Below are 24491 nucleotides of genomic sequence, written 5' to 3'. Positions count from 1 at the left end.
TGTAGTAAACATTGGTTTCCTAAAGCAACTTACATGGTCTTTCTCTCAAGCTTTCTAAAAAGTTTTTTTTGGTTGGGAGAAGGTCATGACAATAGCCATGTAAGGCGTGGGTTCCCAGGAATTGCAACTACTAATGTCTGTGCATATGGGAAATTTCATCTTTATCCAAAGGATTCTGAAATTTTACTTTTGGTCATATATGACCACATACGAATCCTGAATTTTATTGAAGAGTATTTAGGGCTTTATCCAATATAACAAAACTAAACAAATATAATGTTTCACCACAAGTCTTATGTATGTAGCTTAGTGAATTATTGGAACAATACTTCAGTTAAAAAATCTTTATAATTAAGTGACTTCATAGTAAAGTCCTTGCTGAAAGGCACCTGTGCACACTGAATTTTATAAATCCATGAATATTATAAATTTTATGAAATCATGAATATGAATGCTAAATGTTCCAACTACCAGCTCCTGTTCAGCTAATGCCAAAAATAACACAAAGGTATGTAATTGTAAAATATCTTTGTAAAACTTTTATCCTTCAGTAACTGCTTATTAAATTCCAGTTTGTGCCTATTCCCCACCAAAATGAAATAATGTAAACCATTTATACCCAATTTAGTCTATGTTTCATCTTTGAAAAAATATCGAGTGCCTTCTTTAACTACCAGGGTTCTGTGGGATCCTGGAGATACAGAGATTATAAAGCTAAGGTTTCTGTCCTAGAGAAATGGACATGCCAGGAAATAGACCTGTTTTGTTGCTTATAGTACAATACAGTGCCATGTGATAAGCATCTTAGCACAGATTCTGGTTGTACTTCCATGTGAATGACTGTTTGGGTATTTATTACATTTGTTTTAATTTTTTTAGTACTTAAAATTAACATACAGTCAATGACTTTCTTGGTATACAGCTGGGAGTTTTAAGATGGGTGTAGATTCCTATAACCGGCACCCCAATCAGGATACAGAACTGTTCTAACACCCCAGAACGCTGCCTGCTCCCTGTATCTCCCATCCACCCTCCCATCCAACCACCAATCACTGTAGTTTTGTATTTTTGAGATTGCCACATAAATGGAATCACACAATATGTAACCCTTCGCAATTGATTTCTTTCCACATAACGTCTTTGAGATTTATCAAAGTTGTTGCCTACGTCAATCACATATTCCTTTTTATTGCTGAGTAGTATTCTATTGTATGGCAGCTTCCACTTATTTACCCATTTACTTGTTGAAGGACATCTGGTTGTTTTCCGTTTTGGGCAGTTAGGAATAGAGCTGCTATCAAGTTTTGTGTAAATATAAATTTTCATTTCTCTAGGTTAAACACCTAGGAAGGGAATTCCTGGGTCATAGGGTAAGTGTATGTTTAACTTCATAAGAAATCAACGAACTATTTTCTAGAGTGCAAAGTTTGCATTTCTTATGTCTGAGAGAGAGAGTTCCATTTGTTTTACGTCCTTGCCCGCACTCAGTATTGCTAGCACTTTAAAACTTTAATCATTTAATCATTCTAATGAGTGTCTTTTCATTATTTTCCATCTATTATATACTACTCAATGAAGCATCTGCCCAAGTATTTTGCCTATTTTTAAATTGGGCTGTTTGCTTTTCCCTATTGAGTTTTGAGAGTGTCATATATTCTGGATCCAAGTCCTTTGTTAGAGATGTGCCCCAGTATAGATCTTGTCTTCTCATTCTCTTTACAAAGTCCAAATTATTCAATTTTTCTATATTTGTGTTTTTGGTGTTATATTCAAGAACTCTTGGTTGAATCCCAAGTCTTAAATACTTTTTCCTTTGCTTTCTTCTAGCAGTTATAGAGTTTAACATTTTGCATTCAATTCTATGATTCAAGTTAATTTTTGTATAAGATGTGAGGTTTAGGTTAGAGTTTTGTTTTGTTTGCATTAGATGTTCAATAGTTCCAGCACCATTTGTTAAAAAGACTATTTTTTCCATTGAATTACCTTTTCATCCTTATCAAAAATCAATTGAGTGTATATATGGGGGTTTATAGATATGATAAGGATGGATTAATATAGATTTCTGCACTCGGTATTCTGTTCCATTGATCTATGTATTTGTGTCTTTGTCAATGCCATGTTCTTTTGGTTATTGTACTTTTATGTCAAACCTTAAAATCTAGTTGTGTTACTTTTTCACCTTATTCTTTATTTTAAAAATTGTTAGCTATTCAAGCTCCTTTACCTTTCCACAAAAATTTTAAAATAAGCTTGCCTGTATCTCCAAAAATTCTACTAGAACTTTGGAATTGTATGGAATCTGCAGATCAGTTTGGGAGATATAGACGTCTTTACTACGATGGGACTTCCAGTCCATGGTTACTGAATTGTCTCTCCCTTTATTTTGTGCATCACTGTTTTGTAGTTTTCAACATACAGATCTTGTACATACCTTGTTAGATATGTGCTTGTGTTAGATATGTGTTGGTTTTCAGTTCTGGTTGCTGGTATATAAAACTACAATGGGTTTTCTTGTGTTGACCTTGTATCCTGTAGCCTTACTGAAGTTGCTTTTTAGTTCTAGGAGTTTGGTTGCATCCTTGGAATTTTCTAACTAGTCACGCTTTTATATGTGAGTAGGAGTGGTTTACTTTCTTCACAATCCATATGCCTTTTATTTTTTTCTTTTGCCTTATTGCAGTAGCCTGGATTTCTAGTATGATGCTGAGTAAAAGTGGTTATAGTGGATATCCTTGCTTTGCTTCTAGTATTAGGGAGAAATCATTCCATTTTCTCACCATGGAGTATGATTGTTAGTTGTAGATTTACTTATTAAAGTACTTTAGTAGGATATCTGGGAGAGATTAGGGAGGATTGGAGTCATTTGTTCTCTGCATGTTTGTTAGAACTTGCCAAGAAACCATCTGGGTCTCAAGGGCTTTTTTCCCTTTTTAACTGTAAGCCAATTCCTTTAGGAGTTGTAGGACTACTCAGGTTATCTATCTCTACTCAGGGTCTCAAGGGCTTTTTTCCCTTTTTAACTGTAAGCCAATTCCTTTAGGAGTTGTAGGACTACTCAGGTTATCTATCTCGTTGTAGGTGAGTTTCAGTGGGGGTGTGTGTGTGTTTGTGTAGCTTTTTGAAGTTTTGGAGGAGTTGCTCATTTTATTCCCATTGTTAATATATGTCAAATTATTGGGAGTATTTCCTATCTTTTTAATGTCCTTGAGATCTGCATTGATAGTTCCTTTTTATTCTTGTTTTTAGTAATTTGGATCTTCTCTCTTTGTGCTTCTTAGAGAAGGTTTATCCGTTTTATTAGTTTTTTTTTAAATCAGCTTTTGTTTTTATTGATTTTTTTCCACAATTGTCTTTCTGTTTGCTATTTCATTGATTTATGACCTTATGTTTTTTTTTTTTTTTTCCTGCTTTCTTTGGGCTTATTTGGTCCCACCCCCAGGCCCCAGTTAAGCGTCTTTAAAGAAGAAGCTTAATTTTTTTTTTTAAGATTTTATTTATTTATTTGAGAGAGATGCAATAGATGTTTAGGGAAGAACAGAGGGAGAAGGAGAAACAGGCTCCCCGCTGAGCAGGGAACCTGACATGAGGCTCAATCCCAGGACCCCAGGATCATGACCTGAGCCAAAGGCAGATGCTCAACCAACTGAGTCACCCAGGCGCCCCGAGAAGTTTAAATATTTAAGTAGGCAGTTGACTCAGTTGAGTTCAGGCCACAAGTTCTGGCTCACTTTCTGAAAGTTGTAGTTACAGTGTTAATTCTGTTTTCAAAGTCTTTGCAGTGCTCTTCATATCTCTGTCTGGTGTGTATGCACCACCAAGTTACCAGTGTGGGATCTGAGTTTTCTATCCTGTAGTTCGGTTCCTAAAGTCTACTGTACAGAAGCTTAGGGCCAGACTCACCCATGTGCAAGCCTGAAGATGAACCTGAAAGTTCATAAACATCTTTATGGAGCTGTTGTCCTGAGCCTTTCCTTCTCTGTTGTCATCCCAGCCCTTTGCTCTTCCGTAAGGCTCCCCTTTTCCAACTTCCAGCCAGAAATCTAAGGCTTTAGTTACCTCGCTCTACTGCCTATTTCCCGCAACTGTGCTCCTGTCTAGAGCCAAGCAATGATGTGACAGAAAGAAGGAGCATAAAAGCAGTGTTTGTTTATCCCATCCTCTTGGGATCTCTGCTCCTTTTATCAGAGAGCGAGCTCTCTTCCATTACAATTGTAAGCTCCTGAAGGCCTTTATCAGTGTCTCTGCGGGGAATGCTGAGGTGTAAGAAAATAGTAAGGGGAAGATAGATCTGAATTTTTCTTAGCATTCAGAGTCCCTTTTCTTAGCATTCAGAGTCCCTTTTCTTAGCATTCAGAGTCCCTTTCTTTTCCTTAATCCAGAGCTCAAGGGCTCTCTTTGAGATTTCTCTACCTACAGTTGGTGTTCATTTCAGGCTTTGTGCTGCCTGGAGTCTGCAGGAAGGGTGTATTGGAGAGAAAAAGATGGGAGAGCTTACCACCACTTGATAGTATTTTATATTCTAATCTTCTTCTCTTATCTGCTGCTATCATTTACTTTTCAGAGTTCTCGAATAGCTACTTTATGAATCCTGTCCAGATTTTATAACTGCATTCACTGGGGGGAGAAAGAATGGTGTGCGTTTACTTACCTTGCCCAGAACCAGAAGCTCTCTGCAGCCTTTTAAAAGCAGAGAGCTATGATTCTGTATCCCCTCCTCTCCCACTGCAGCTTAGGACCATTCTAACTCAACAAAACAAATCTGCAGAGAAACCACTGTATTTTGAACTACAATCAAGATATGTTCACCGTAATACGCCATCTTTCACAACAGTCACAATTTAAACATACACAAGATATTTCCCACTGCTAAGTTGTGTGGATTTGCTTGTTACCTTGGGGAAGGCAGAGTCAGACACGGAGCCATGAAAAAAAGCATAAATTGTCATGTTTGACTACAAGCTGAATCTGATTCAGCACTCTAAAATCGGTTTCAATAAATGAAGTCTTCGTGGTAAAGGATGAAAGTAAATTGATTTTTGTTCCAGGAAGAGAGGGACTTTTCGTAAGAGAAAGGGAAATGTTTTTGATATGTCTTTTTTTTATGGTTCCATTTTGGGTTGAGTTGAAGAATTTTATTGTTGAGAAACTCCCAGAATCTCCAGTCTTCATGATTGAAGAAAACACAAACTGGTCATAGGTAGTTTAACCTTTGTGTGCTGGGCAGCAAAGTAAACGAGCTGATCTTTGGAGATGCTTTCTAAAAATGCTATCATTCTGTTCTCCCACGAGTCACATCAAGTATTTTTGTTTTAACATTTTTATGAATTTGTCCAATGTGCTGTAAAGAATCTGTTTATTTCATTTATTTAATACTGGCCCTTTAGTTAGAAAGTAAGATTTGATGCGCTTTAATCGACCCCTTCTCTTTTCCTTTGTTCTTTACCAATAAGCTCCACTTTACTAGAAGCCACACTATCTGGGAGTAGCAAAAACCCTGCCAGAGGAGAAATTTACATGTACGCCTCTGTAAACTGTGACAGTTAGCTCTCAAGTAGCCAAGAAGATCTATCATACATACTTTACCTGAGAACGAATAAAGCTGATGGTCGCTAACACACAAACCTTTTTGAGAACATCAGGCAGAAAAGCATTCCTATCAGACCACTTGGGCCTCCAGAAGACTGTTTCATGTCTGGGGCAGAAATCTGTCCAGATTCTGATTCACAGATTACAATTTTTAGGTCATCATTCTAGACCCTAAAATCAATTGCAAGGATACCAGAAGTACCTAAGCACTCAGGAAATTATGAATATTTGTCTTGTTAAGGCTTTCATTGTTATTGTATCCCAGAGTGATGACCTCTGAGTGACAGGATTATGGATAATATTTTCTGGGCTTTCTGTATTGATTTTAGTGAGCATGCATTACTTCCATTCAAGGAGAAATTTAAAAGTTCATATTTTAAAAAGGACAGGAGAGAATAGCTACTACATCCACAGAACAGGAAAAAAAAAAAAAAAGCCATTTGCTGAATCTCAGAGTCAGATAAGGAAACATCAGAGTTGGCTTGAGGCTGGCTGGAATGCAGAAGTCTTTGTTCACTGAACCACTGAGCAGAGGAAACTGCTAACCCGTCCTATTTCTCTTCTCTTACTCCCAACTCTCACATTTTCTGGGTTATCTTCCTAGTGATTTCACTTTCTACTGTCCAGTCTCTCGACCTTTAATAATGTCAAAATGTCATGCTTTCCTCCCTTCTTACGAAACCCCCTCTCCTGGTTGCATAAAACAGATACACCACACCGAGAATTCCAAGGAGAAGTAGGTTAAGAGTTGCTTGAGCTTTGTTCCCTATCACTTTTCAAACTTGAGCCCAGGCTGAGAGCTTGGACGATGGTGGTTTTCTTCCCTACGCTCTGCAACTTTCCCCCAAGAGTTTTCCCACTCCATCTGGGCTTTTATCCCCATTCAGATGGCCAGAGGGTAGTCTAGGGCCTTAAAGGAAAGGGGTGTCAGGAACAGACGTAGGTCTCTCACTGGAATGTTTTCCTCCTTATTCTGTAGCCCCCCCATGGCAACATGCTGCGGTTTGGAGTATCTGGGGGGTGGGGGGGGCTCTGCTTTGCTTTCATTTGTATGACATTGACCAAGTTTAACCTCTTCGCATTTTAGTTTTTCAAATATATAAAAAAGAAGTGCAGTTGTTCCCCTGGATTTCTATCAGCTCTGAAGTTCTGTTATGCTACAATTCAGGACATGACCCTAGACTATATGAAAATCTGCCCCAAAGGGATCTAAGACTTGAAGCAGGCAAGACTTACCATGGGATATGGCAGGGTCATCCCTTACCCTTAGGGCAGATCAGGGAAGCCAGGCCCTGTCCTGCTTTGGTACATTTAATGCGTGGTTCTCCTTGCTCTCCACAAGAACCCAAGTGGATTTTTTCATTTGGCCAGAAAGGTAATATGTGTCTGTTATTATGCTAATTGGCACCTTGACTTGTGATCGAATTTAATATCTCAATAACTGTTTACGGTAACAGTTGTCATTATTCCCATTCCACAGGCAAAAAGATGGAGAATAAGAAATTAACTTAGTAACTTAACCAAGAGTGTATGCCATAAAGTGCTAGAGTTAACCCCCAAGGCCTTCTGCTTTGGAGATGGCATTTAAGACCCTGAAGTCCACTGGTGATCGAACCTCTGATCACTTTCCTGCGTGTGTGTTTATTTTCATGAACATGATTTATGTATTTTATTCAGTCACCCTAGGTCAACTTCTTCCTTGTTAAGAAAACTTGGAAATAATAACTTAGGATTGAAATGTGTGACTCTTTAGTATTATAAGTTTGCGGTTCAAGTGTCATTAAAAGAAAAATGTCAGAACGGCAAAACCCAGTTAAAAATAAGTTCTAGTACAGTTAAAGAACCGGGAGAGTCTTTTCAAACTGTTCGTGATGGTGTTCGGTCTGCGAACCATGGCTCCACCGGAAGGGTCATGCCCACAGCGACGGTGGATGGAGGGAGCCTGGCTTCTTCTCTTAGCAAAGGTGAACGCAGATGGCAGCCTCTGGTACAGTTATGTAAGGCGTAATACATTTAGGACTCCCTCAACATTTAAAATTATATCTCGTTGCTTTTAAACTTTATTTTTGGAGATGAATTATTCATGTCTGTGTAGGTGTAGAAGCAGTCTTACGCTTACGAGTCAGCACTTCTCGTAAAGTAAAAGGTCACTTCAGACCTGAAAGGAATATTTACTCAGGTGTTGTTGGCTTGAGGTGCCGGGCCTGAGGAGGTGATGGCCCAAGTCAGCTTCAGGGGCGTGGGGAGAGTCTGTGGGAAAGTTCAGGTACAACGTGTGCTCCAGGTCCCTTGGGCAGGACAGAGCCACGAAGAAAATTTTTGAATTTCGTTGTTTATTTCATCAAAATAAATTTTAAGAATTCAAAATTAAAAATGACTTTAGAAGTAATATATTAGTTCAATAAACACAACTCTGTGTGTGTGTGTGTGTGTGTGTGTGTGCGCGCGTGTGGAGAGAGAGAGAGAGAGATTATTCTGTATTCTTGACTTTTAGGAGAAATAGAAATTAAGGCCTGAATATCCTAAGCAGTAACATCAAGCCAGCAGGGTTTTCCAAGCCAGGTAGGAATTTTAGACAGTAGAAAATGAGATAGCTCTCATTCTTCTATTGATGGGATCTCTTTATAATCAGTGTAGTGGTAGGACTAAAGTAAAATGTATTAGTTCTCAGGGTTCTCTTGCGTACATATCTGTGTAGTTCTGCTCTAACAAAGTACCACAGATAGAGAGGTTTAAAAGACAGAAAAGGACTTCCTCACAGTCTGGAGTCCGGAGGTCTGAAATCAAGATGTTGGTGGGGTTGGTTTCTCCTGAAGTCTCTGTCCTTGGCTTATAGCTGGTGGCTGTCTTCCGGTACTCTTCCTTGTGTGTGTCTGTCCTAATATCTTTGTCTAAGGCCACCAGGCAGATTAGATTGGGGTCCACCCATATGACTTTACTTTAACCTCATTCCTCCTGCAAGACCCTCTCTTTGACTACCGGCACATTCTGAGATACTGGGGTGAGGACTTCAGCCTAGGAATTGTGGGGGACACAGCCCAGTCCCAAACAGCATCATACTAGATAAATTTGACTGAATTTTAGTTTTGTTCCTTTTCCTTTTACCAACTGTGTGAAGACTGAATATTGTATATGTAATTTGTATATATGGTTTAATTCTTTAAAATCTTTCTGTTAGGGCGCCTGGGTGGCTCAGTGGGTTAAGCCGCTGCCTTCGGCTCAGGTCATGATCTCAGAGTCCTGAGATCGAGTCCCGCATCGGGCTCTCTGCTCAGCAGGGAGCCTGCTTCCCTCTCTCTCTCTCTGCCTGCCTCTCTGCCTGCTTGTGATCTTTCTCTGTCAAATAAATAATTAAAAAAAAAATCTTTCTGTTAAAAGATACAAGAAGAGCTAAAGAGTATTGCTCTTTGATTTCTAGAAGATTGTTGGTATTAACTGTTTAGGTGCAATAAGATTGTTGTTGACCTGTCTGGACCCAAATCCAATTTCCGTAAAATGAGTCGTCAGATAATATAAACTTTAAATTTTTTTCATACATGAAATTCTTAAGTATTACTGTAATAAAAGTAACTGTAGGAATACAGGCTATAAATGGAAAGGGAAGGGAGTAATTTTGCTAGTGTTTGTGAACAAAAGATTTCTTTACAAATGGACTCTCCATGTAGGGGAAAAAACCCTCAAAACTTCTGGAAAGTAGTTATTTATATCTTAGATAAACCACAATCTGCAGTGTTATTAATGGATTTACTGCATTCAGAGAGAAAAAGAGAACCATTTAGGTTTTTACTCCAGTATTACAACAATAACTGATGTTCTATTCCAGCACAGCGTAGGAAGAACTTATCAATAACGATGAAGTCTAGACATTTCTTTGGAACATTTCAAGGGGTGTTTATTTTAGATTATTTTGCTAAGATAGTAATAAACTGCAGTGCACATTTCATTTGTAGATTTTTAATTTAATTATACCAATGTGATTTAGCTTCCCCATCTGTTATAATGTCCTGAAACACTTACAGGAAATAAAAAGGAAGTACATTGTTAAAGGCAGAGAGAGAAAATACTTGTTGATGCTACACTTAATTAGTCCCCAGAACTCATCACATTTTGTCAAAAAATGAAATTCTAAAAATGAATTCAGCAAGTTCCAAAGGTGTAGCTAAGATATTTGACTGAAATGAAAGTGGTGTTAGAAGGATTATAAATGGAACAAAAAGGCCAAAGTTTTCTGCTTTCTGTGATTGAGAACTGTAATGATTTTCTTTTTCTTCCATCTTGTAGACTCTCCTGCTCTCAAGAGAGAACAGTCTTTTGATCTGATGATATTTAGTTGCTCAGGCAAAGTAAAACAATTAAACGTTTCCTTGATGAGAGGTTCTTGGCTTATGAAATGTTAAGATACTGCCTTTGGTAGAAGCTTGCTCTGTAAGATGGTAAATGAAAGGAGAGAGGGAAATGTACCCAAGCAAAAATACCCAGAATTGTTTTCATTTTCTGTCATGACATTCTCGGCAGAAACCATCCCTTTCCTTCTCTCTTCGATTATATATATATATATATATATATATATATAGTTTTGGTAAGTATTTTAGCTAATTTGTGTTTGTTCATCATCCAAGCAATATATTAGTCTAGCACTAAACGTATATCTTAAGGTACTTTTTTTCCCCTCGAGTTTACTGTGAAATTTTCAAGTCATTTTTGTTGATTAGTAGTTGTAGGGATAGGATTATATGATTTTTACAAGTCCTGTTCTAGCAAGGTATCTTTGTTCTATCCATTTTTGACACCACCAAGAAAAATGATTTTTTTTTTTAAAAAACTCCCTTGGTCATTGGATTAGGGATTAGAGAGTGGTGAGGACAGTTTCTGCCTAATAGGCTAAATTTACTGAATTGGACAGGTAATTGGGGACTCTGATTTGTTCATGGATCTCAGACAAGGAAGCCCGAGGTGACGGGAGCACATCTCTGCTCTGAGTGGGGGACATAGCTTTCTCCCAGTGGTAGGCAGATGAGTAGGAAAGAAGTGGTGTCTTCTTAGTCTCGGGAGCCAGATGCAGCACCACGGAGCATTCCAGACCTCAGCAAGCCATTGTCAACCTGGAGGGGAGCATGAGTCAGAATATAACATGGAGAAATTCAAATTACCTAATACGAGAAATGGTTTTGTGACTTTTCTCAAACACCTAGATTTTAAGAAAGTATTTGTGTCCTTCCGTAAAATGTTTTATATAGAAAGTTGAAACCATTTAAGGAAGTGTTTCTTATGTAATGCCATTTATTGTTAGGTCAATACTTACTTTTTTATTTTCTTGATAGAAACCAGAGTTGGAATCCTCTTCTTCCCGAGCGCGTCTCCTAGGAAGGCAAAGCTACTTCCTTTGCTCTGTAGTTTCGGGAGGAACACATCTGGTAATTCATGTGTTCAGTCCTTTCTCAAATTAAGTTTGGTTATATCTCTCCATCTTAATAAGATGGCCACACTTATTTTCACACCCTAATTGCCTTACGTATTTTCAGCTTTCGCTTTGTTTTGCTCTTTTTACTTGAAAAAATTCTCAATTTTAGTTTTTTCCTGTAGGGTCAGAAGTGAAGTAAGTGTTAAATATTTAAAAAATACATGTACTCTAAGGTTTTGGTGTTTTGTTTTGTTTTTTAATGAGTACTGCTGTTACTCAGACACCACCACTTTATTCATCAACCTGCGTAGGGTTATTAGATGATGAGCAAATGTAGTTGTTGTAGCCTAAGTTAGTCCTTTATGATATATGTGAAGGAGTGTTTTCTTTTGTGAAATGAATCTTTTCTTTTTTTTTTTTTCGAAGATTCATTCATTGAGAAAGAGCATTTGAATTCAGAGAAGAGCATAGGGAGAGGGAGGGAATCTCCAAAGACTCCTTTGCTGAACATGGAGGCTGACCTGGGGCTCCATCTCATGACCCAGAGATCGTGACCTGCGCTGAAATCAAGAGTTGGACACTTAATTGACTGAGTCACCCAGGCACCTCAAAATGACACTTTTTAAAATATACGAAGCCCTGTACTTGTTCTACACCCCTTTCCGTCAGAGAAAGTCAGTTTTTTTATCCGTTCCAAATAAGTGCAGGGTGGTGATTGCAAACCCAAAGGAAGATTTTAGCATTTAAATAGCCAGTAAATGTTGGGTTCTCCTTTTGTTTGATACAAAGCAATTGAAACCTTAAGTTAAAAAAAAAATGCCTCTCTATCTGAGCACGTGAGATCTGACGCCATTTGGATGGCTTGAGAGTAACATTATCCTATTCTGTCTCCTTGATTCAGGTGCCTTACTCCACCGGAGATAGTCATTAATGGACCTCTGTACAATCAGAGCAGCAAAAGAATTCTCTAAGCCCCTGCAGGCTCTGCTGCTAAAAGTAGCCCTTATTAGTATTTTATGATAGAATCTTTAGTCATTTTTAATAGCTGGGAAACCTCCATTAAATGGACTTATCTCATGAGGTAGAAATGCTTCTCGCCTGGTGTGATGAAAGACTAGCCTTGAGTTCTTATTCCTACCCCAACCGTTCTTCATTCATCAGTTTGAATTTGCAGGATTCTACAAAAGTACATGTTTCCCTCTACCGCTAATTTCCATTCCTCTGTATTTCCTGGGGGTATTTGCTTCCTTTGCCTTTTATCATGATATCTGTCCAGCTCCTACACTCTTTAAACATAAAGCAGAAAGAGTTTAAGTGGGAACTTAAAGTCTGAAGCTCCTCTAAAGTTTTCTGAAAGGTTGTCATGTAGTTGCCAATTCAGCAAATATTAGGACGGGAGACTCAGGAGATTTAAACCTGTAAATGGTATCTAATGACAAGTAGAAATTTCTCTCCATTTGTATTAACCAGAGGCAAACCAGAGACTCAGCCCTGTCTGTGAGGATAGCATGAGCATTGTGGTTATTTTTCATTTGCTAGTCTAGTGATGGGAATTGATTTTTCCCTTGAACCAATTTCTGTTAACTGGTCCCCATCCTGGCCATTGATGCACGTTATATAGCACGCATGATTAGGTGGGATGAAGAATGTAGCTTGTTGTCATGGCAAATAGTTCTCCTTTCAAAATTAGTAAGTCCATATGGGAAGCAGCAGCTTAACAAAGATAGATATGGCTGGGCCTCCTGTCCTCAAAGAGCTCGTGGTTTTATGGGGGTGGGGATCACCATGTCATGATCGCATTTACATTTCACACTGACTGCTCAGTCTCCAGCAGTCAGTCTAGGTGCAAGATGATAGTAGCTTGGTCTGTGGGGGTGTTGCCGGAGGAGACAGAGAAGCATACATATTTGAACACTATTTAAAGGAGAATGACTGAGGGAAGAGAAAGAAAGAGCAGGTGGAAAATCAGGAGAGTCTTTCGAACTGAAATCCAGAGAGAAGTGCTTCAGAGTGAGGAATTCTACTGAAGGGGGTGGGGGGTACGGTTTGAGTGTGGACCCAGAAGTGGATTTAATGAGCCTGAATAAGGGAAAGGAAAAGGGAAAGGGATGGTGTGATCTCATGTAGAGGAGAGGTGGAGGGTCTGCAGCGTAAAAAATAAATCTATGATTCTGGTCCCCAGAAGTTGTAATGTATATGTGGGGGGTTCCACATTAAAGTCTCTGAGTTGCTGGCTGAGTCCATAACAGCGGGGACGTTCACTACCGCAAAAAGAAGCGGACGGTCAGGAGAATGTGACATATTGACCAGGACTGCTGGTCAGTTTCTTTTCCTTTGAAGCAGAAATGAAGCTGTTCTACTTGCTGAGCTTCTTGCAGGTGCCAGTAAGCGAAGCCACTGCTAGTTCTTTGTCTCTGCTTCTCCTTTGCATGCCATGAACCTGACGCCCAGCCGAAGAGACAGTCTGTAATGACCACATGCTGATTTCACTCTGCCGCATATTCACTTTTTGCAATTTCGAAACATAAACATGGATTTCACTAGAAAGCCTGAAAATGTGCATGTATGTGTTTGCAGATCTCCAGAAAACTTAAAAAAAAAACATTTTTTTTTGTTTCTACCAATTGCATAAAAGTTCTCTGATATTTGGAACTTAAAACTTATTTTTAATCTGGTAGACATTAAGTCAACAAATGGTTTCTTCAATAGGTGTCTAGCTCTGGTGCTTCAGGTTTACATTCTTTTGCTATTAGTGTCTGTGGTTGATTATCCCAGTGACTTAAAACCCAATTCCAACCCAAATGGTAGAAGAAAAGTCAATAGATTATGGAGAGAGGAAGAATTTATAAATGGGAAGTATGAACGAAGAATAGGGCACTTCTGTCTTGCATCTTCCACACTTGAGGAGGGACAGGCAGAGATGGGGCAGCCATAAATACGGTCATAATAATAGACAATTGGATGGACTAGCAAATAGTGAATCAGTGAATATCTAAGTTTTCTCCCAACTCTGCAGTGCTTTAATTCCATTATCTTTTTTGGAGATCTAGAGGGATATCAGTCTCAAATAACTTGTGACTATGACATATTATATTAACCACCCCATAAATGGATGTCTTAAGTCAAGAACTTAAGTTTTTGTTTTTGTTTTTGTTTTAAGAGAGATAGAGTGAGCACAGGAGGCAGGGGAGGGAGAGAAGCAGACTTGCTGCTAAGAGCAGAGCCCTACACCAGGCTCTATCTCAGGATCCTGAGATCATGACCTGAGCCCAAATCAAGAGTTAGATGCTTAACTGACTGACCCACCCAGGCACCCAACATCTGTTGAAATAGAATTAATAACTTTTACAAATACATTCTCTATTTTGGAAGTGGAGGAAAAAAAAAAACCTACTTTCTCTAGAAGAATATATTGGATAGTGGGAGCTCATTGTTACTATCTTTGTGATTTTGGTTTATCTTTGGTTCCAAATTCAAAAACTCCTTTAAAATTTTCTTCACATTTCGGAGGCATTGTTCTCTGCTCCAGACAGAAGACAGCTGAATTATAAGAATTCCCTGTGAACTCAGCAGGTGTCAGAAATCTTTTTTAAATCTCTGTTCGGAAGCTTTGATTCAATTTGGTTTTACTGCTCAATGCCAAAGAGGCCCACTTGGATGTGTTTTTGGATAGGTTATTGTCAGTGGCAGCTTGAAAATGTCCCAGGGTAAATTGCAGCAATTTCTAGGAAGTTGCTAAAGGAAGCTATTGAGTATAATTATATCTAAATAAGGCCCAGCTTGATAGCTGATGAAAGGATGTGGTACGGTAAATGTTTCTGGTTCACTGTTATTTAATTGAAGAACAGGAAGTCCTGAAATGGTATACATACTTTTCTGGTAGGGACAACTACCATTTGTATGTTCTTTTCTGTTTGTGTTGATCCCCCTAGAGATAAGATACAAAAGAACATAATCCAATGTGGATTTACCTCCAGATCTCAGAGAGTTGGATGGAAAAAGCACAGAAGTGGGCAACCCAATCAGGGTTTGCCTAGGGCTCACGAAGAGAAGAACAGCTATGGGGAGGCTCAGAGGATGTCCAACTGTGCTAAAGGGCCATGTGTAGCCCCAGAGGAATTCAGCTTTCCTGTATATCATTCATTTATTTGTTTAAAAACATTGATTGTAAACAATGTGGGCTAGACTCTTTTAGGTGCTGGAGTTGTAAAGAAGAGGAAAAGTCTTTTGTGCCATGAATTTCCAAGAAAGCCCATTCATAAAACAAGGGCCATTCAAATGAATCCAATTAAAGATGAGTTATAAATATACTTTATTACATCAAAGTTATGATCACATAGAATCTCACATTTATATTGCTTGAAAGGTATTAAAGTGTTACATCACAATTAAATCAGGCCTGGAAGGAGAAAGACAGACAAAGTTGTGATGTTTTCTGCCTTGCAAAGAATAACTAACTCTGTATATATGAGTAGCAATTTCCTAGTTAAATTAGAGTTCATCATAGAAATGAGTGAGTCTACATAATGAGTGTTGTAGGGGGCAGGTCTTACCCTGAAGCATTTAAAAATGTTAATGAAAGTTGGACATTTACATAGTACAAAATGTAGAGTAATTATATAATTTTAGTCTCCTGTAACATGAATGAGGATTTATATTCTCAGTATCTTAAAGATACCTTGCAAACATTTCTCATCCCACCAATTATAGATGGCTACGTAACTCTGAATCTTTGTCTCACTGACTGTGTCATCAAACTGTCATTCTGGGGGTACCTGGGGCTCAGGTCATGATCCCGGGGTCCTGGGATCGAGCCCCACATCGGGCTCTCTGCTCAGCAGGGAGCCTGCTTCCCTTCCTCTCTCTCTGCCTGTCTCTCTGCCTGCTTGTGATCTCTCTCTCTCTGTCAAATAAATAAATAAAAATATTTAAAAAAAAAACTGTCATTCTGCTAAGTTTTGGTATTTACTAATTGCTACTTAGAGCTGTGATTCTGGCTTCTGCTCTGATATTATCTAGGATTAAATTTTTTTAAAAAGAAATTGAAGCATAAAATAAAATTAATAAAAATACAACAACATTCTAGCTTCTGCTCTGATATTATCTAGGATTAAATTTTTTAAAAAAAAATTTTTTTCAAAAGAAATTGAAACATACAGGCATTAAAAAAAATACAACAACATACTTAACACTATCTACCAGAGATATACTAAGTGCCTTAGATGTATTTTCTCATTTAATGCTCACACATTCCTATTATCAGTTCCACTTTCAAATCAGAAAATGGTTTAGCCAAGGTGACTTCGGAGTTCTCAATGTCAAACATGTATTAATTGACAGAGTTCAGACTGGAACTAAGATTTTTCTGAGTGTGGGTCATGTTATGCAATGTGTTATAGTGTCTTAATATTAAGGGATATTATTCCCAGGTGATTCATGTTGCTGATGAGAAGGAGTTATGTGGTGTTGCTGGTCTTGAAGTGACCTTGGGGAACAAACGCCCCCAACTTATTCTCTTTGTCTGTAAGGGGTATCCATGTGAGAAGTTTGGAATGAGGAGAGTGTGTTATGAGGACTGAGAGAAACCTGTGTAGTGAGGAAGGTGTAAGTTGGATAGCAGTAAGTGTTCTGGATGGCAGTCCGCCTCTCTCCTCCCCTGCCAGCATCTCAGAGTAAGAGGTGTGTGTAATGTGGATATGGGAAGGTGTGGTCTGGAGCCCAAGTGTGTGGATTTAATGAGATGCTTTCTGGTACTTTAGAAGGCAGTTGTCATGGGGACATTTAGGAGTTACGTCCAAAACCATGAATTTCCACTTGCATTAAAAAACTCAGTGTTGACATTTCAGCGGAAATTTATGAGGAGGTGATAGATTGAGGTCACTGTCCTGATTTCAAAGGGAATTCAAAGATTGCTTAGTCCCTTTTTAGAACCTTGAGTGATCCCAAGGAAGTCTGGCTTAGAACCCCTACTACAGAGCCTACATCAGTATGGGGGTAGTTTGTGGTAGATGTGGGCATGGAGGCAAATCCCTTTTTATCCAGATTGTTCATCTCTTCTATGCTCTACTAACTTTCTTGGGAAAATTTAATTTTAGAAAACTAATGGCTCTGCTTTTCTCCAGACTCCAAGAAACAGCTTTGTCACCGTCCACCTTTGCTCAGCCATTAATGGGACATTAATATATTTTGACATAAAGGGACACAATTGAATTACTCGGCTTTCGCTTAATATCTGTGCATTTTATCTTTCCCACCTTCTGGTTGTCTGTTTTCATGTTATTGCTTGGCCTGTAAAATACCTGTGGGAGAAGGTCCAGGAGAATGATGGCACCATCCAGACTAGACCGTTCCCCCTCAGAGGAAGCCCAGCGGCTGGTCGGAAGGGCCTAGGGTGGTCCCAGCATGCGCCCTAAACTTTTCCTGCTCCCTGGCAGCAGAAGATGCTATTGTTTACCAGCAGAACCTTATGTAGGCGAGGGTTTTCAGAATAATGATTATACTGATAGTAGTGAGTATCTACTGAGCACTTACAACATGCCAGCCACTTTTCTCTATTCACTCATTTCATCCTCCTGGTACTCTGAGAAGTGGATCCTGTTCTTACCTCTACATTACCTGTGAGGAAACTGAAGCCCAGGGCTTCCTGTTTAACCAGTAGGTGGAAGAAGTGTACTTCACGTCGGGGTAGTCTGACTCAGAGCCTGAAGCTCTTCAGCTCTTCTGAACTGCCTTGTCTTTATGCCACGATCCAAAAGAATTCAAAGGAGATTTCAATCACACACCCCATGATTGCCCTGAAATCTGTGGATGGGCTCCAACATTTGATCCAGGCCAAACACCAGGTACTCTCCTCAGAAGAGTGGGTTCAAGCAAGCTGCTGCTGGTAGGAACGTGGGAGGCATTGCAGGTCGTCAGGAGCAGATGGGCGCTGACAGGAAGAGAGGGAGTGTCTAAGAAGGTGGGATGGGGGAGAGTGACAAGCAGTTACTGAGTCTCCATTTTCTTGTCTCCTGCCAATATATTATCTCCTCAGTGAGATGATATATTAATTCATTTGGATTCTGGAAAGTTCCATTCAAATGACAGTTCCTGTTGTATGTCCATGGTGTGCCACCTTTAAGGAGAGTTGGTGGAGGCTGTGGCTCAGGAGGCAGCAGTGTGTGTCTGGAATTGGGGAGCACAGATGCACAGCTGGGAGGTGGAAGTATGTGGGCAGGGAGCAGGCACAGATGGACCGTGAGAAAGGCAGTACACCGTGCTTAGCTAGTGAGCTCCTGGGAGAAAGGAGTACTGAGACTGGTCTATAGTCATTCTCTGAATCCTATTTTCTACTCTACAGCTGCTGCTGGAACCAGGTCTTACTCCCGATGTCTCTACCCACTGGAGAATGCTAGAGCTCAATGTCATTAGACCTACTGCCAAGTCAAAGTGTATTGAAGTAAAGTTCTTTCCACCTCTGTCCTCCCCCATCTTCCATCAGAGAGTATGCTGGGCCACCATTCCGTGCTTCCTGCTTCCCTGTTACCTGATGTACTTGTGGGGAAATATTTCTTAATTACAATCTTTTCAGGTCACTAGGGCGAACTTGAGAATAAAAGGATCAAACCCCTATAATTTCGGGATAAGCATCTGGCACTAACACTGTGTGGTCATTCTGTTAATTGCTTAAATTCTTTCCTAACCTCTCCCACCTACTCACGTCTAATACCTAACATTCTTTGCTGTAACTCTTATTTTTACTTTGGTTCTGAGTTATCATTTATTTACATATTGATATAATTTTAAAACCTTTTTCTGAAAAGGATGATACTTGATGTAAAATAATCCCTAAGTCCCATCATGTAGCAATAACTGCTTGGGATAGCTCGCTGAACATTCTCTCCAGACACTTGTGTACATATACAAATGCCAAAATTCTGCAGTTTACATAAAGGAGATTATTCCAGATGTAATTTTCCATAACATTTTTTTTCACTCCACAGTGTTCCAGTGAGACTTCCCGCTAAACAGTTTTAGATCCACACACTCATTTGTAATATTTGCCCAGTGTTTTCTTGTTTCAGTGTATAACAGTTTACTTAACTATCCCCCAGCTGATTGCTTATGGATAAGAATCTGAATACCACATAGAGATCATTTGACTTTGTTAATTCAGGCTCTGTGGTTTTGCTGTCAAATCCATGGGATTCTTGGCATCATACAATAAAACAAGCATGAAACTGGTGAGTGAAGTCTATAAGACTCTTGCTCCCAGTTCTGCCACTTAGTAGCTCTGTGACCATAAAATCACTTTTCCTTTCTGAACCTCAGCTTCCCTCCCTGTACCTGTGATATTTAAGGCATGTTCTACTAATTCAGAAACGTGCCTTCAAATCCCATTTCCCATCACAACTTATGCCAGTTTTATTTACCATTGCCTGTTCCTGTCCAGCACAATGCCCAATACAAAGTAGACACCCAACAGACACACTTTGAATGGACTAGTCGACTGATTTGTCTTCTCAAAATTTTCCCTCAGAATTATCCATCTTGTCATTTCATATTGACTTAGTTTTTAACCCAGTGAACCTCAGACATTTTTATTTGTCCACCCGCTCTCTTTAGAATGTGTGCACTTGTATCTAAATATCTTCGTGTGGGAGGAGGAAGTGAACGATGTATGAGTACACACATATGTATCCGTAGTTGGGTCTATATGTTGTTTGGGGAGGATTAGAATGGGAGTCTACATGGAGGGAGTTAAGTCTGCTTTGCCTTAAGGTGAGGTATTAGGCAAGAGAATGAGATTAAAATATTGTTCCCTCCTTCCAGAGTTGCAGTGAAATTGCATGCATGTGTGTGTTTGAGGTGCGGGTGGCAGTATTCTGACAATGTTTTATCCCTCCTTCCTTCCATCTATCTTTTTCTTCCTCCTTCCTACTCTTTCTTCCTTTCCCTTTTGCCTCTTCCAGTCCTTCCCTTCTTTACTGAAATGAATAGAAGAGTAATGCTGTTCTTTCTACTTTGGTCAATAGCAACTCTTATCCCACAACACAAGAAAGGAGAAGCAATCCTGTATTTGCTAAAATTATCTGAACCAGTGAAGTCTAAGTATAAGGTAATACTGAAGGACAAGTGGGGATTGTGTTACATTAATACATTAAAGAAATGCATTGATCCGTAGTGGTGATGATGAAAATTAAATTGTTTCACTCAACTAATGCCAGTGATTAAACGATTTGGAAAATATTATGTAAAAACCAAGGACATTCTGTGAGTGGACAGGAGGCTTCAGAAAGCTTGGTGCTGCCCTCTTTGAATTGTTTGACATGTATCCTTCACGAGTTTGCATTGAGTTCTTCTAAAATGAATTACAACTTCATTCCCTTTCTAAAGAAAGTACATTATATATATTTTAAAATTTTTTCATCATTTTGAGGCAGTCAGAATCACCATCACAGGCAGCATTTACTGTCATAAGCTTTGAGAGGTGCTCTCGGACTTTTGGGGTACGTAGAGGTATTTTGGTCTCAATCCTGTGCTTTCTCAATTCTTGGTCTGTTTTTCAGAGGGTTTTTTTTGTTTGCTTTTTTGTTCTTGTCTCTTTGGAGGGCCAAACTGCTGTATCTGGCTGAAAGGGGCACATTTTTCTAGAGCAGTTTTTTACAGCTCTATGCTGTGTTTCACTGGTTCAGATCAGCTGTGTCTAATTTATTGTGAAACTAAACACATGATCTTATTAGAATTCTTAATGACTTAACAGTAAACAGGAAAAGCGTAGCTCCCAGACAGCTTCCAGAAGCTTTTTCTGCCTATTTCCATGTTCTTGCCTAAATTCCAGAAACTTGAGGTTTCTGGAGATACATTCTCCAGATAATGGCCATATTCCGGTAAAGAACCTACAATTCCGGGTTGAATGAGAACATTTTCTTCCAAGCATGAAGAGACATTATTTCCTTTAGTCCTTCCAGGTGCATGTGACTCTCACTTCCACTCTCTCATTTGTCTGACTACTCGGTTCTTGTTTTGCAGTCCCCAGTCTGTCCCAGACCGCCTGAGGATCCGGGTGAACAAAATCAGTTTACAAGACTATGAAGGATTCCACTATGACAAAGAGAAACTTCGGGAAGCTTGTAAGTTGGAAGTGCCTAGTTGATCTCATGTGATCAGCCTGTCTTCAGCTGCTTGATCCTCCTTGGGTTGATGGACAGATTCGTCTTGTGTCTGAAAACAATGGTTAGGAAAATGAAGGGAAGCGTAGTACCATGTGAACCCCAAGAGATGATTTATGGGCTGAAGAAAATGGAGCTGGGCAGAGGAAAACAGCAGAAGAAAATTATTATGCTGAAGAGGCCAAGTTAGGATCTTTTGGTTTATTAACCACTTTAGTTTCAGGTTTAACTAAGATGAGAAAGCAGAAAGTTGGCGAATGTCGTATGGTATCATAATGTCTAGAAAACCCTTGAGACAGCACAAGTTTCTTTCTGGAGTCTACATCACCAAACACTGTCCTCATTCTTCCTGCGGCTGTCACAAAGTTATCCACAAAGACATGTCCAGCACGTCTAGCTCTTATGTGATTGTATGAATGTCAGAGGCCCACAGAATACTCAATGTCATGATAAAGTGATTCACAGATGATGAGGTGACATTGGTCCTGAACTCTTAAATTACTCCACATATGAACACTTCTCAGTGTTCATATTTTCCACGTGCTTCTTTAAATGCGTAGCTGATTTTTGGTTCATCTTATCTATCGTTCAGTATTTACTGGGCACTTTTTACGTTCCATTCACTATGTTAGATCCCTGTCTGTACTATGGTAAATGAGGTAACCAGGTAGGCCAGAAGATGTTAAGACTTCAGGTGTGTTAGCTGTTAAGGTTCTGGGCTCTGTCATAATTGTGGAGACCAATGATCAAGTGCAGTCAAGTCAGAGAAGATCACGACCGGCATCCAAGGGCACAGGCAGGGATTCCAACAGAATAGAAGGAGTTTGATGGAGAACCAGAGGTTTATAAACGTTAAGAACCCCCACTGATTCCAATATGGACCTATCAAGAGTGTGGAAGACACAAAGGTCAGGAATTGAGGAGGGGACACATTCCTGGGTTAATGACTTCCAAGCTCTGATTCTGGACCTGTTATCTGGAATGGGGTTTAATGGATGGAAATCCTGAAATCCACGGTCATTGTCAGGGGTGAGGGCAGAGACTTTTGATCTGGATGTGGCAGTGAGCAAGAGTCATTTCCCTGGTAATCCAATCACTGAATCCCCCAGAGAATTCTGTGTGAAAGTTCCCCCCCGCTCAATTCTCTCTGCAGCTTCAGCTGCCTCAGTCCTTCTGGTTCTTTTTCTTAAACAGCGATACCTTCTAGAGCTTCTCCCCTGCCTTCCCCTTCTCCGTTCTTCTCTCTTATTTCCTTTGGTGGGAAAGTTTCAAGTGGGGAAGGAGTAATTCCCTGAACCTCTGCATTTCTCCCTTCTATACATGACTGATTATATTTTCTAATATAAATGAGATTGTAAGTGACAGACTAGCACAAAATCTCATTTAATAATGTGGTGGACACACGTGTTTGTATTGGGAGGTGTAGCTAGAGGGTGAGTTAAACTAACTCATAAAGGCTACTCATTATGAAGAAGAGTGTTTTGTGTCCCTTCTCATTCCAAACTTACTAGACAAATAGCTTATAATTTTTGAAAACTAAAAAAGAAAGAATGGATCTCAGGTCAGTTAATGTTTTTCAGCTTCCCTTCAACTCTGAAGGAAGTCAGTTGGGAGTAGGGAAGCATTTGAAATTTGGGGCAGAAATGAGATTTGAGGCTTATCGGTGGATTTCAGTTATCTGTTCTATCTTTTCCGTGGCATTATCTGTCTACCATTGCCAGAGGTAATGGTGATTTGAGTTTTTACAAGAAGATGACATTTCCTGGCAAGTGCTTTACTCATCATCTCTTATGTGATAAAACTTCTCTGTAAGAAAACTTCTTATATCAAATTGGGGGAGGTGACTTCGTATAAATATAAATCCAGGAAATTCAGCAGTGTCTTTGGGTCTCAGAAGGACACAGACACACTCAAAGAGGAAATCAAGAAGTTAACTCATTCTAAAGATTTGAGTCTGAAGAAAATAATACACTAATTAGAAGTAAAGATGGCCAACTCGGGCATTCCACATTTAATATATAATTATGGTGCATCTAAACTGTGGTTGCTCAGGGAGCTTTGTCCTTCAAAGTTATACATTTGATTCTTTCCTTCACTCTCTTACCTGATTCCAGCTTGGAAACAACTACAGATTCTGGGAAGGCCGACGGAGCTCATACAGAGTATAAAGACAAGAACCAGTTTAAGTCCATACGTGACACACCATACCAAAATAGATCTATTGTTTCAGAAGCACTGGTTAAACAAAAATGCATAAAACACCTCTAGGGAAAAGGGATTTGAGGACTGCAGTCTGACCCGAATCCCAAAGGGAGTGAATCCTCTTGGGCCGTCTACTGATGGTCAGCATTACAAACCCTGAACAAGACCAGTGCTTCATTACCGGGCTTAAAGAAATCAGTGCCCTTTCTGGATGATACACTGAGAGGTGCATGCAGCCAGCATGGGGCAGTTTGCCATCGCTGTTTAACAGATCTTGCTCATGTGTCTGGGTCATTATTTGTATTAGATTACAAACTCGAATGTTTGTTGTCTAACAAAGCCCCACTTCCGTCCATAAGGCAGGACTCCTTGGTAATTACAGGATGGCAGCCCTTTTAATTACCTTGCTTATTTTAGCAGAGAGAAAGATGACTACACTATTTCAAAGATTTACCATCCCTTTTCCATTAGCTCCATCTTGCCTGGGGGCAATTTCCCTAAAATAATAGCATGAAGAGGTTTAGTTTTTGCTAGTCCCAGAGCTTGCTGGTAAATTTCAGACTTACTTAAAAGAATTAGGCTCTCATTACTGACTTTATGAATTATTAACCCTCAAGATAATGGTTATGATGTCCAAGAGGAAGGTCTATTCAGCTTTAAAAAGTGGAACATGAAGAGAAATGTTAAAAAAAATTCCTTAAAGTAAGTCCATAATGATAGCAGAAACTGACTCCCATAATCAGAATGAAATATATAAGTGAGTCCTTAATAAAGCATATAATCATATAGTTTAGGCAGAGGGTTGTTAGTTTTTGAGAATCTGTTGTATTTGTAATTCCAAAGGAGTTTCATTGATACAATATGTATTTTTATATCTAGAATAACTTGATTCTGGCCAAGATTTAACACTATCCTGTGTAAACGGGCTAAACTTGACTTCTGGCATGAGTTTACTCTGCGCTTTTGAATTGCCCTGATAATTCATACAAGTCTGTACTCTAAAACACAAGCAAAAACCAGTTTGGAACCAAATGAAAATAGGTGTAGTCTATAAAAGTAGGAGAGGACGGACTAACATTTGTTGTCTATGAGGTATAGTATTCAACGACCCTTTAACATTTTCTCAGCGTGAAGGGAGTTACATGGATATT

General features: G+C 39.3%; 1 protein-coding gene across 5 annotated transcripts in view; it reads left to right on the top strand.

Annotated features, from left to right (window-relative positions):
• Nucleotides 1-24491, top strand: part of DGKI (diacylglycerol kinase iota) — a 442305-nt gene that overhangs the window by 292954 nt on the left and 124860 nt on the right. For all 5 annotated transcript variants that reach the window (XM_045063016.1, XM_045063015.1, XM_045063018.1 and 2 more), the window contains one exon: nucleotides 20999-21099. In XM_045063016.1, coding sequence (XP_044918951.1) covers nucleotides 20999-21099 — 101 coding nt within the window. The remainder of the gene's footprint in view (nucleotides 1-20998; nucleotides 21100-24491) is intronic.

This window comes from Mustela putorius, unplaced genomic scaffold (assembly GCF_011764305.1).
Source record: "Mustela putorius furo isolate JIRA1106 unplaced genomic scaffold, ASM1176430v1.1 tig00003845_pilon_pilon_pilon, whole genome shotgun sequence".
NCBI lineage: Eukaryota > Metazoa > Chordata > Mammalia > Carnivora > Mustelidae > Mustela > Mustela putorius.
The sequence above is the reverse complement of the archived record's forward strand: the minus strand, read 5'-3'. Positions and strand labels throughout refer to the sequence as shown.